Genomic DNA, 13,534 nt, shown 5'->3' with positions numbered 1-13,534 from the left:
AAAAAAAAAAAAAAAGAAAGAAAGAAAGGTAAATAGTGGGGCTGGTACCGGACACTTGTAGTTCTATCTACTCGAGGAGCTGAGGCAAGAGAATCCCTTGAGCCCAAGAGTCTGAAGTTGGCTGTGAGCTGTGATGCCAAAGCACTCTACCAAAGCAAGACTATGTTTGTGACATAGTGTGACAAAGCAAGACTATGTTTAAAAATATATTTATATATATAAGTATTTAAATTATAACTTATGTGAAAGGCAAATATGTAAAATAGGGAAAAGCAGAGCGTGTCTGATTGGGGCCAAGGCGGGAGGAGACGGAGTCCAGAGCCCAGCTCACTCGCCATATTTTTCTCTACCCTCTGCCCTGCTCCTGTTATCTGAAGTAAATTGAGGGCCTCCTGCAGCAACTGAAAATAAAACCCAAAACATATACACACCAAAACAAACCCACTACATTTTGCAGAAGCACAATCATTCTATTTTTTTATATTCATGCTTTATTTATTGGATTTGTTTCTTATTCTTTCCAAGATGCCGTTGTTGTCACTGCAAATGGCACGTCAGTAGTGCAACAAGGAACTGATAAGCAAATCAATAAATGCATATCATTATAAGCAGCCAATAGGCATAAACACTCAAATGGACACAAACTTTTATAAGTCTATTATTCAGTGAAAACGAGATGCAACAGGCTCAGCAAATTAAGAAATAAATCTTGCCTCTTCTGGGGACAGTGTCTACAGGCACTGAGAAGGGTCTAGCATTGGACATACCTTCGTAGGTTTTTCTACACTATAACCTCTAATTAAACTGTCCCAAATTCCTGGTAATACAATTGTTTGCTTTGATTCCACAAAGACTGGAAAGCACCAAAATCTGCATGTGGGGCAGCGCCTGTGGCTCAGTGAGTAGGGCGCCGGCCCCATATACTGAGGATGGCAGGTTCAAACCTGGCCCCGGCCAAACTGCAACAAAAAAACAGCTGAGCATTGAGGCAAGAGAATCGCCTAAGCCCAAGAGCTGGAGGTTGCTGTGAGCTATGATGCCATGGCACTCTACCAAGGGAAACAAAGTAAGACTCTGTCTCTACAAAAAAAAAAAAATCTGCATCAGGCACGTGTCCAGGAAGACATCAAGGGGTTTATCCTGTGAGACCTAATTCTTATGAAGTTGTCTAAAATAAAAAAAAAAAAATAAAAACAAAATGTCAGCACAGCCTGTAGTGGTTCCATATGTGCTAAATGTGTCTGTGACAACAGGATCAAGCATAAAATCTTTACCAAGAAACAGAAAATCATCAAAAAAATGTTGAAGGCACAAGCATAGACGTGAGAAATCTAAACAAACAAACAAAAAGATATATATCTTGCATATACCCCTAGTTCTTGGTCTGTTTCCACCAGCTGGAGAGGCACAGTAGGACCATGACCAAGAAGCATCCTCAAACTATGGCCTACAGGCCACATGCGGCCCGCCTAGGACATTTATCCGGCCTGCCAGGTGTTTTTGCTACTGCTGCCTGTCCTGCTTAGCAGCCGACTCGTCCTGGGGCCAATGGTCTGAGGGACAGTGAACTGGCCCCCTGTTTAAAAAGTTTGAGGACCCCTGAACTAGACCCTCAGTGGTGGTGCAGCTAACAATTCTTGGGGTAGCTGCATCCCCATAATAATCCCCCTTCTTTAGGAACAGGCCCCCTGTGCACACGCAGTGGTAGGTCTCCTGAGCAGGGTAGTCTTACATCACCCCCACCACTGGCCACAGTTGATTCATCTGGACAATCTGATTCATCTGGCTAACCCCAGGTAATCACTAGAATTTTTTGACCTGGCATTTAGGAATAAAATTGGTTCCTCCTCTCTCTCCCCTGTCTCTCTCAGACAAAGTTGTAAGACATAATACTTAGAGGTTGCCATAGCCCTTGTTGCTCCCCTGAGAGAGAAAAGCCATCTTTAGTGAAATGGAATAAAGCCAGCACAGAGAGAAGCGAGGTAAGAGAGAGAGAACACAGGGGAAGGTCCTGCCAGGGTTTAAGTTCTGGATTTGCACGACTTCTCAGGCTGTTGCATCCCTGCTCTTTCCACGGTTTCATTTTTCAGCCTTTCCTGGGACTCCCTGGTCAGTAAACTCCACTTTCTATCTCTGCTAGTTCAAGTTGGATTCTCAGCACTTGCAACCAAACTGTTAAATAATTTTTTTAAAAAAGGAAAAAAAGCAAAATACTATGTTGGTCACAGTGCAGAGCTAATACCAACCCAGAGTTTCATCACTAACTCATCACGGAGAACCTAGCAGGATGCCAGTGTCATCAGGAAGACTGTAACCGAGGGGTTTTATGACTGAAAAATGAGTCAGGCCTCGGGAGAAGGAAAAGTGGACTCAGCAACAGTCAAAAGTGTCTGAGTAGGATTTTGGCTTGTGAAACTGGACCCCACTAAAGCGGTGAGAACATTGGTAGTGCCAAGGAGAGGCCGGTGTGAGGAAGCTGTAGCAATCATAATCTCCATCAGCTTCCTCCGAGACGTTGTATGTAATCCTATGATTTGAGTTAAAACTCTTCTAGTATAGACAATCCTGTCCAAATTCTTCATTTGTACAGTAAATCTTGACCTTGAAAGTTTTCTTGCCACCAAATGTTAACTTTCTTTTTGTTTTTCTCTGGGAGCTGCCCTTCCTTCCAGGTAAATTGGTAAACCCAGCCTCTGTTTTCTATTTCCTCTAAGACTCAAGGTCAAAGAGAATTCCTGCAAGGGACTTGTTTAGAGTTGCAAAGGGACTGAGGGAACTTCCCCAGGGAAGTCTGGGCTACCTGCGGTTCCTAGTGTGGAAACAGCACAGAAGTCTGCTCTGTCTCCCTGCTGGCAAACAAGAAAAGCAGAAAGTTTGTGTGGTGTGCTGGAGAGCCGGTTCAGGAGGAGACACAAATGGCTCAGGAAGGAAATTAGTTTTACAGTGAAACCAGACACCTGTTTAGAACCCCAAGACCCTCCAGCAGCAGAGGTGAGGAGATGGGGGTAGGGAAGTCACTGAGGAACTAAAAGGAAGGCCGGTGATTGGGAAACCTGAACTTATTACTGGCCTAAATTAAGCCAGCAAAAGAACATGGGATTGTATTTATTTTCTATTAACCCTTAGGCTTTTATTGAGCCTGGGGAAAGCTATTTGTTCATTGAATTTGGGGGCCAAATAGGTAAAAGTAAAGTTCACGAGTAAAAATGGCATTACATTTCTTCTTCCTCGTGTGGACACAGCTCTTTGCACAGTCGCCCTCCACATCTGGAGTTCTGCTTTCCATGGTGTGAGCTGCCCACGGTCTACTACGGTCTGAAAATATTCAATAGAAAATTCCAGAAATAAACAATTCCTAAGTTTTGCATCAGTGTGCCATTCTGAGTAGCATGTTGAAATCTCATGCTATCCCATTCGATCCCCCCTAGGACATGAATCATCCCTTTTTCCAGTGTGTCCATACTGTTCAGGCCACCTGCCTATTAGTGACCTAGTAGCCACCTCATCATCAGAATGACTGTCACAGTATGGCAGTACTGGTGTTTAAGTCACCCTTATTTTACTTAATAATGGCCCTCAAATGCTAGAACAGTGTAGCCGGCAATTCAGATACACCAAAGAGAAGCCAGGGAGTGCTCCTTTTAAGTGAAAAGTGAAAGTTCTTGACTTATTCTTTTTTTTTTTTTTTTGAGACAGAACCTCAAGCTCTCCCCCTGGGTAGAGTGCTGTGTCATCACAGCTCACAGCAACCTCCAACTCCTGGGCTCAAGCGAGTCTCCTGCCTCAACCTCTCAAGTAGCTGGGACTACAGGTGCCCGCCACAGCGCCTGGCTATTTTTTGGTTGCAGCTGTCATTGTTGTTTTGGCAGGCCCGGGCTGGATTCGAACCCACCACCGTAGGTGTATATGGCTGGCGCCTTAGACGCTTGAGCCACAGGTGCCGAGCCAAAAGTTTTTGACTTATTAAGGAAAGAAAAAAATTGTATGATGAGGTTGCTAAGATTTGCAAGAAGGAATATTCTATCTGTGAAATTGTGGAGAAGGAAAAAGAAATGTGAGCTAGCCTTACTGTCACACTTCAAGCTGCAAAACTTTTAGTAATAGCGGATGCTAATTGCTTAGTTAAGGTGGAAAAGATACTAAATTCATGAGTGGGAGACATGAGTAGAAACAGGTTCTGAGTGATGGCAAGCAGACTTGGCAGAGGCTCCAGGAGTCCACTGGGGTCATAGAACATACCCCCAGACAAGGGACGACTATTGTATTAGTATTTAGCCCACCCAGTGGTTCTGGATAATACAACAGAAAGGAGAGCTACAGATTTTCTGGAATGTATCATCTCCTAAACTTACTTTAAAATGTCCATTAGTTGTGAGCTCCCCAAATACTCTATTCCTTCCCAAGTATATGTTGTAAGGTAAGTCCTCAATAAATGCATGTGAATGAATAAATGAATGAAAGAATGAGGTACCACTTTACAGTCTAGGGGTGTCCCTTGTCCCAGAAACAGAACACATGGAGCCCATGCTCAGGGCTTCTACAATATCCCCTTTACCACACCTGGCTATTGAAGGTTCTGTCCATGACCACTTAAATGGGGCCTGGTTCGGGAGACAGCAAAAAATAAGAAAATGCATTCAGGAAAGTGTCAATTTGAGCCTTTGGTCCTTACAGCCGAGACAACAAGGCCAGTCATGGCAGATGAAACATTCCCAGTGCTCTCCAGATGCTCTGAGCGGCCTGGGGGAGTGGCACCTGGCAGACAGCGCCCTAGCACCGCTCCACACGCCTGGCCAGCCCATCGCTCACGGCAAGGAACCTAAAGCTGCCTGATAGTTTCCTGCCAGGGAGCATCTGTGTAGCTGGCAGGGACTCCTGCGGGAACAAAGCCATTGAGCCTGGGTGGGAAGAGGAGGAACCAGTCAGGGTAGAAAAAAGATAGTTGGGAAATCTGGTGCTTTGTTACACTGCGGACTTAACTGGCCTTTCATTTCTACGGCGAAGCACAGAGGAATTCACTGTGGAAGTGTCTGACAGCCTCTCGTTGGCCTGAGGATGACAAGGCTAAATCACAGAAGGCACGAGATACTCAGCACAGATGTTCCACCTGTCACTCCTCCTCCTCACTCACTCTATGTTCCCTTTACAGCAGTGGTTCTCAACCTTCCTAATGCCGTGACCCTTGAATATAGTTCCTTATGTTGTGGCCACCTGCATCCATGAGGAGCGGCATCTCGGTTCCTAAGACCATCAGAAATATGTGTTTTTCGATGGTCTTAGGGCGACCCCTGTCAAAGGGGAAAGGGTCGTTTGACCCCCAAAGGTGTCGCGACCCATAGGTTGAGAACCATTGTGTTATGGGGACAAGAGCAGATAAAGGCTTTCCCCGTATTTCACAGGGACTGCCAGGCAGATGAAAAAAAAAAATTTTTTTTTGAAACAAAAGTCTCACTCTGGCACCCTGAGAAGAGTGCCATGGAGTCATAGCTCACAGCAACCTCAAGCTTTTGGGCTCAAGCAATCGCCTTTCCTCAGTTTTTCTATTTTTAGTGGAGACAGGGTCTCGCTCTTGCTCAGGCTGGTCTCAAACTTCTGAGCTCAAGCCATCCACATACCTAGGCCTCCCAGAGTGCAAGGATTACACTCGTGAGCTACTGTAATCCTGGCAAGATAGATGAATCTTTTTTTTGTTTTGAGACAGAGTCTTACTATGTTACCCTGGTAGAGCATCGTGGTGTCACAGCTCACACCAACCTCAAACTCTTGGGCTTAAGCAATTCTCTTGCCTCTGCCTCCCAGTAGTTAGGACTACAGGCCACCACAATGCCTGGCTACTTTTCTTGTTATTGTTGTCATTGTTGTTGAGGAGTCCCAGGCCGGTGTGAACCCACCAGCCCCAGGGCACCCTAACCACTGACCTATGGGTGCCGAGCCAAGGCAGATGAATCTTAATATGGGATTTCAATTTCTACTTTTCGACTTTGAGGGAAACTGGTAGGGAAAGTCTGCCAGATCTTATGATCAAAAGGTGAAGGCTCAGAACTGATCTCTGTCAATCATCATTTTCAAACATCATCCCCACACTTTCAGCCTCTCAGGCCCTTCACACCATAGCCACACACAGGTTCACTCTTCCCAACAAGCAAGATTTCTGTGTCACAATTTTCCCAAGTTGATACACTGACTTATCTTTTTAACTTTTTTTTTTGCAGTTTTTTGGCCAGGGCCAGGCTGGAACCTGCCACTCCTGGTATATGGGGCCTGCGTCCTCCTCCTTAAGCCACAGGCGCCGCCCTATCTTTTTAACTTTTAAGAGTCAGAGTCTCTCCGTGTTGCCCAGGTTGAAGTGTACCCATCACTCCACGGTCACAGCACACTGCAGCCTTAACTTCCTGGGCTTAAGCAACCCTCCAGCTTCAGTCTCCCAAGCAGCTGGGACTACAGGCCTGTGCCCCTGCACCTGGCTACTGTATCTTCATTGGTCTGTGTCATTAGGGCACAGACTCTATGTTATTTGACTTCTACATATTTTCTGGAGTCTGGCACAGGGCCTAGTAAACATTCAGTGAATGTCTGGTGAGTGACTGACTGCAGCCATGTATAACCAGACTAGCAGGAAAAAATATCCGGCTTTAACAAACAGATGTGTCGGTAAATATTTGGTGCTTTTTATGACATCATTAACTAGACAGTATCGCCACAATCTTCCCGAAACACCACCTTTTTATGACATTTATCACATTAAGCATCCTATTGTGGTTTTTTCAGTATTCTCTGTCACTCCCTATAAATTCCTGAAAAGCAGGAACTGGGCGTTTGTTAATTATCTATCCCTTCTCCTAATCAATAAATGTTTGATTTATGATTAATTAATGAATAACTAAGTAAATGAATGCTTATTAGCCAAATTATATTATGCTTTTTTTTTCAAGAGAGAGTCTCACTTTGTCACCCTTGGTAGAGTGCCATGGGATCATAGCTCACAGCAACCTCAAACTCTTAGGCTCAAGCCATCCTCTTGCCTCAGTTTTCATTTTTAGTCGAGGCGGAGTCTCATTCTTGCTCAGGCTGGTCTCAAACTCCTGAGCTCAAGCAATTCACTCACCTCAGCCTCCCAGAGTGCGAGGATTACAGGTGTGAGCCACAGCACCAGCCACCAATGTCTTTTTTAAGAAAGTTCAGTCCCCAGACAAACACTTGCAGAAATACATGTTGCCACATTAACCAAAGGCAACATTTAGGCAACGTCAATACCAAGGAGCAGAGTTAAGCAAATAAACAATCTTAAGGTGTGTGCAGAATGGGAAAATTGTGAACTACAGAAAGCCTGGGCAAGGCCAGAACATAGGAAATATGGATGATAGCCAGAGGAGGCCACAGAATGTAGCAGTCACCAAACTGGTGACTAATTCATAAGGCAAATTAACCATGCCAAGACAAGGGACTGCACTGACAGCACTGACAAAGATCAGTTTTGTTAGTTATTTGCCAGGCATGGGGAGGCCGGTGCTAATTCTGTCCTGCAGTTATGCATAATGGCATGAAGACTGCGAACCCAGGCCAAAAGTAGGTAGAGGGAAGCCTTGATTTGGAGGGCAGGGTTACTCTCTGCTGCAGGGTTCCCTTATAATTAACCAATTAGGGCCATAGCTCCATTTCCTGTGACAGTTTTCTCTGCCATAGAGAATGAGGTCATGGTCCTGACCACACCAATCTATAAAGCATCTGGGTGATGAACAGCTTTAGATACCTTGGATCATTCCCAGGAGGTGACTAGATACGGGAGAGTATTCAGTCTCAGTAGGAAGGGTTTCTCAGGGGAATCAAAGCACACTGTGACGCCAGTGCTTAAATTCCTATTTACATCCTTATCATATAACTCTAAAAAAAGAAATTGAATATGACTGGATCTGTTAAGCAACCCTAATGGCTAGAATAAGTCAAACAGCACCCCATGAACTCTGAAATAACCAATTATACTATTCTTCAATACCACTAACTGTGATACTGCATATAAAAAGAAATATCGGCTCGGCGCCTATAGCTCAACCGGCTAAGGCGCCAGCCACGTACACCTAAGGTGGTGGGTTCGAATCCCCAGCCCGGACCCGCCAAACAACTATGATGGCTGCAACCAAAAAATGGCCGGGCGTTGTGGCGGGCGCCTGTGGTCCCAGCTACTTGGGAGGCGGAGGCAGGAGACTCGCTTGAGCCCAGGAGTTGGAGGTTGCTGTGAGCTGTAATGCCAGGGCACTCTGCCCAGGGGGACAGCTTGAGGCTCTGTCTCAAAAAAAAAAAAAAAAAAAAAAAAAAAGAAATATCATCATGTATATGAAAGAATTATTTATTTATTTATTTTTTAATTTTTATTTTTTTTGGATACAGAGCCTCAAGCTATCCCCCTGGGTAGAGTGCTGTGGCATCACAGCTCACAGCAACCTCCAACTCCTGGGCTCAAGCGAGTCTTCTGCCTCAGCCTCCTAAACAGCCGGGACCACAGGTGCCCGCCACAGCACCCAGCTATTTTTTGGTTGCAGCCGTCGTTGTTGTTTGGCGGGCTGGGGCTGGATTCGAACCCGCCACCTTAGGTGTATGTGGCTGGCGCCCCAGCCACTTGAGCCACAGGCGCCGAGCCATGAAAGAATTATTTAAACTGTACGTGACCACTTAAATTTAACATGCTATTACTAGTACCATTATTTAGATGATGCCAATTTTTCAGTGAAACCAAAAGTACTAATTGGCTCTCAGAACTCTACTAACAGAGAGGAACAGATGTAAATTAGACTGTAGAGGGAGTGGAGGGAAGTTTACAGGACAGGTAGAAAAAACAAATATCATGAAGTGGGAAAAAAAGCATTACTACCATATTCTAGAGATCAACTAATTTAAAAGTTGTGTATCTGTGGTTTTCATAAAGATTCCATTACCACCACAATGAGACAACTCTCGCTCTCCCCTTTTCCCTAATGTTTTATAAGATTTGGAGATCTGGGGATATTTATGGAAGCACCAAAGCATGAAAAAGATAGCCAAGCCTCTTGATTTATGTGGCTCTTCAGTCGAAAGGTTTGGAAATGAGAATGGGCAGAAAGCAAAGAGCAGGACTGAGTCTGTGCTGGTTTCCTCCTCCTAAACAGAGAGTAGGACCCGATACCTAGGAGTTGGGCTTAAAAAAAAAGAAAAAGCAGGATGGGGTGAAGAGAAGGCCAGGAGAAGACCCAAAGAGATTCTGCCACAATTGGGGGATGAGTCAGACTTCTGCAGCTAAGGACCAGGGAGGTCCAAAGGCAGAGAACGAGAAAAGAGGAACCAGGGATCCTGGCGGCACTCAAAGAGGTAGGCTTCCTGGCTCTTCTGGGTTTCAACTCCGAGGAGCAGCTCTTTGTTAACAAGGCCCTTCCATGTGTTGGACAGGAATGATGCAAAGAAGAGGAACCCTGCAGTGCAGACAGGATGCAAGCTCTGCCCTTCAGGGCAGGCTGTGCCACTCCTCAGCCAAGGGAAAATTCCGACTCAGTTGATTAGGCTGGGACAGCATTTCTGCAGTTCTCCTCTCTGTGTCAGGAACAAGGCTAGGGCACAGGGGCCAGGACTGGGGAAGGTTCTCAGGCAGGTCAGGCTGCAGAGCTTCTTAATTAGAAACAGGAATTAAGGAAAGAGCCTGTAGTGCAGCTGCAGAAAGAAAATCTGACACACAAATCCATGAGAATGGTTACCTCTGGGGAAAGAGCTACAATGGGGAACCATTTCAAGCTTGCCTGTAATGTTCATATTTAAGAGGAGAATGTTCACTGTTTGACTAAAAATGGACTTTAAAAAAAAAAAACTTAAATTTAAGAAAGAGAGTCATAGAGGGAAGAAAGAAATGAAGAAAGACGCCCCTAACGGAGGAGGTCTACCCTGATGTGGGTTAGGAGACCCACAGGGTGGGGCCCAGCAGCAGTGGAAGACAGATGGCACAAATCCCCAGGGGGAAGGGTCCCAAACCAGAATGTCCTGGGTCACAAGAGAAGCACATGGATTCAATAACAGAATTGTGAAAACGAGTTAGGAGAAAATGACCCTCAGTCAGCCTTAGCCCATCCTGCCAGATTGAGGCCCCAGTTCTCCTACTCTCCATAGAAGAGAGCAAATCCTGGCTCCCCTGAACTGGGCCCAGAACCCAGAGTTTCTCTCGCTGGGTAGCTCCTCTCATAACCATGTCCTTGGTTGCAGAGAAATCTACTGCCCCGATTCAGAAGGAGATTTAAACACGGAGAGGGCACTTCATATGGACCACCTTCAGTCTCCTGCCCTTTCAAACTTTCTACCAATGCAATGCCACCCCTCCCTGGGCTCAGCCGGTTAGCTCCTGAAATAGAATTAGTACGTCTGCCAAATACCCAGGGATTCCTTGAGGATTTCCTTGGGGTGAATCCCCAGGAAGAGTGGAGACCACCACCTCTTCTGGAAGGAGATAAGTTCCCGATTTGGGGTCCTGTCCTCTGGACACAGGTACGCTACCAGGGAAGGTCATGGCCCGGCTTAGCTGGAGGCAGGCAGCCCTTTTGATTTCTCCCGTTTCACCCATCTGCACCGCACCCACCGGCTCGACAGGCGATTTGCTCAGGGGTCGGGGTGAGGATGGGGGGCGGAGGGGACCTCTTCCGGAGGCTAGGGGGGAGACGACGGACGAGGGGAGCTGGGGAGTGGGAGGGGCAGGGCAGTTACCTCATTGAAGCCCTCCTGCAGGACGTCCAGTAAGTTCCCCCGGGTCAGGCAGGCAAGCATTGTTCCCGCCGGGGGCTCCCGGGGCAGGGTCTCCAGCCAGGCGGCCACCGCCGCCGTCGCCTCCCTCTGCACACAAAGGCTCTCGGTTCAGCTCATTAGGATCGCTCCGGAGTCCCGCATGCCACTTACTGGAAACCTTGACCGGAGCCAAACTAGCGGCTCGCACTGGGCATGCTCGCTCGGGGGCCTCTGCAGGAGGGGCCCGGCGCGGTCGCGGTTCCTATAGAAACAGCTGGGCGCGCACCGGGAGGAGCGCGCGGGCTGGAGGCCCCCGGCCCGGCGCGCGCGCACACGCACACACACACCGGGATTACCGGAGGGCGCGCCGCTGTTCGTGCGCACTGCGTACTCACGCACACACGCTCACACCCAGGCATGTGTGCCAGCACGTGCACGCGCAGGTCACACACACACACAGGCACGCGCGCACACCGGGCTTGCAGGCGGGTGTGCCCGCTGGAACGCGCGCTGCACACACACACACACACACACACACGTGCACACACACGAAGTCGGCTAATTTAAGGCCACGAGCACCCCACAAGGTGGGTGGAAAAGGGAGTGAATCATAGGATTATTTTTCCGCCCCAGACTAACCGAAAACAGCAACCTTTTTCCACTTGGGTCCTGGACAGGGAGGGTAGAGAAGAGGAAGCAGAAGGGAGAAAAACAAAAAGAAGAAAGATCGGTGGGAGAGAGGGAGGGGAAATAGGGGGGAAAGAAAGAACTTTGGTATTGGAACACGTTTAATAGAAGAGTGCCAAATTAATCACACGGATCACAACAGAAACATCAAGGACGACTAAGTCTTTACCAAAATGTGTTTCTCCCTTCATTCTTTTTAGAATTAACTGATAAGATTTAAACATGTATTTTTAACAAGTTTTAAAATAAATGGATTTAATTAGAATAAAGACTGCAAAAATGCCCTGGTGCATTTGAAAGAGTTAGGTAAAAGCTTCCTCAAATGAAACAAAGCTATTCCCCTCTGATTTTAGTTATTAAAGTCAGATTCAGATCCTTGATTATTTAATTTATTTTGTTATTATTTGGGGGAGGGGGTCTGGGGTTGGTATATGGGGCAGGCATACTCCTTTGAGCCACAGGCACCGCCCTGATTGTTTTAAAGAATCCTATTCATTGCGTTCTCAATTTTCTTTGTTTCTATAGGAAAACTCATCTGAAAGAACACCCATATTACATTCCACCTGGTGATCCCAGATGGGGAGGAAGGCTTTACAGAGCATTAAGGCTCAGAGAAGGTCAAGGCCTTGCCCAAGGACGCGGCTGGTTAGTGATAGGCTGCTCAAGGAGCGAGGACTCATGATTTTCCACAAAACCCATATTCCCTCCTCAAACTCTATCAGTACCTTAGCAAGAAAAGTGGGAAATGGCTCTTATTCAACATAAGACCTCCTCAGGTCACGAGAGAAAAAGAAAATCCTTACCCAGAGCAGCCAGGCTAGCAGTATCTTGTCTGAATGTCTAAAGATGCTTCTAGAAAAAGGCACACCTTCCTCTAATGACAACAGGCAGGAAGCAAAGGGCCAGCCCAGGTGCTAAGCAGCTACTGGGTTCAATTCTGCTGACACTGAGGAAAAGCTAGGACACCAAATCAAACTGGACGTGAGCAACCCACAAGTCAGAAGACCACTGTCCTTCATAATCTACCAGAGAAGTTGAACTGCCAAGAATTCCCCTTGGCACTACCATAGGTCATAATATAACATCCTCAAGAGAGTCACTAACCCATGTTAATGTAACAAGGCCCTTTATAAAGAGAAATATGAAATTTCCAAAAGCACAGAATTGATTCATGCAACAAATCGCCGCGCATAATGGCGCAAAACCAAAACGCCTAGTAGAGGTGTAGTACTTGGGTAGAGGATCCTGAATGGTTGAGAGCCCATGCTTCAGACACAGCGCAGAAAATACTGAGACATCGGAGAGAGGTCCTGCTGACAGTTATCTATGCCAAAAGATCAATGTTTCTCAAACAAGAAGTCTTTGATCAACGCATGACCTGTGAGCTTAATGTTTCCGGGAAAAGACATATTAAATCACTGGATTTTAAAGCTCAAAGGAAAAAAATCTCAATTGGCCCAACTTCCTTATCTCATAGAGGAAGGAACCAAGCCTAGGAGGGTTACTCAGCATCACTCAGCAAGTTGGGACAGAAGCTAAGATCTGAACCAAAGGCCTGGCCCTGTGCTCTTTGCACTGCCTTTTACAGCTTACTGAGGGAATTAAAAGAATTGTGGTGAATTGATAAAAGATTTATTATAGGGCATATGATCCAAGATTGCACTATTCCCTGACAATCCGTAATGTAACTACCAACCACTTATTCTAGAGCAGTGGTGTTCACTAGAATTGTCTGTGAAGATGGAAGTATTCTCTGTCAATGCCATCTAATACAGTGGCCACTAGTTGTGGCTGTTGAGCAGTTGAAACATGGTTAATGCAACGGTGAAACTCAAACTTAAACGGCATTTTTTTTTTTTTGTGACAGGGTCTTGCTCTGTTACCCAGGCTGCAATATAGTGGTACACCCATAGCTCATTGCACCCTGAACTTCTGAATGACAGGCCCAAGCCACTGTGCCTGGTAGCACTTAATTTTAGTTTAAATAGTACAGTTTCAAAACATTCTGCTCTATTATCTGCAACTATTGAGATAGTCCAAAAATCATACTCTTTTACATACAGTCTGCGTCTCACATTTGGAAAAAGCACAAATTCCCTGTTGGACCATACAATAA

At 46.2% G+C, this 13,534-nt stretch overlaps 1 protein-coding gene across 1 annotated transcript in view; it reads right to left on the bottom strand.

The window, feature by feature from the left end:
* DIXDC1 (DIX domain containing 1) overlaps nt 1-10,883 on the bottom strand; it is a 75,553-nt gene extending 64,670 nt beyond the window's left edge. The window contains exon 1 of the mRNA XM_003794735.3: nt 10,714-10,883. Within this exon, the coding sequence (XP_003794783.1) occupies nt 10,714-10,773 (60 nt within the window). The 5' untranslated portion in view covers nt 10,774-10,883. The remainder of the gene's footprint in view (nt 1-10,713) is intronic.
* Nucleotides 10,884-13,534: the final 2,651 nt, after the last annotated feature.

The sequence above is a fragment of the Otolemur garnettii genome, unplaced genomic scaffold (genome assembly GCF_000181295.1).
Source record: "Otolemur garnettii isolate 467f Iridium unplaced genomic scaffold, OtoGar3 scaffold00086, whole genome shotgun sequence".
Taxonomy (NCBI): domain Eukaryota; kingdom Metazoa; phylum Chordata; class Mammalia; order Primates; family Galagidae; genus Otolemur; species Otolemur garnettii.
This window is presented reverse-complemented; position numbering and strand designations above follow the sequence as displayed.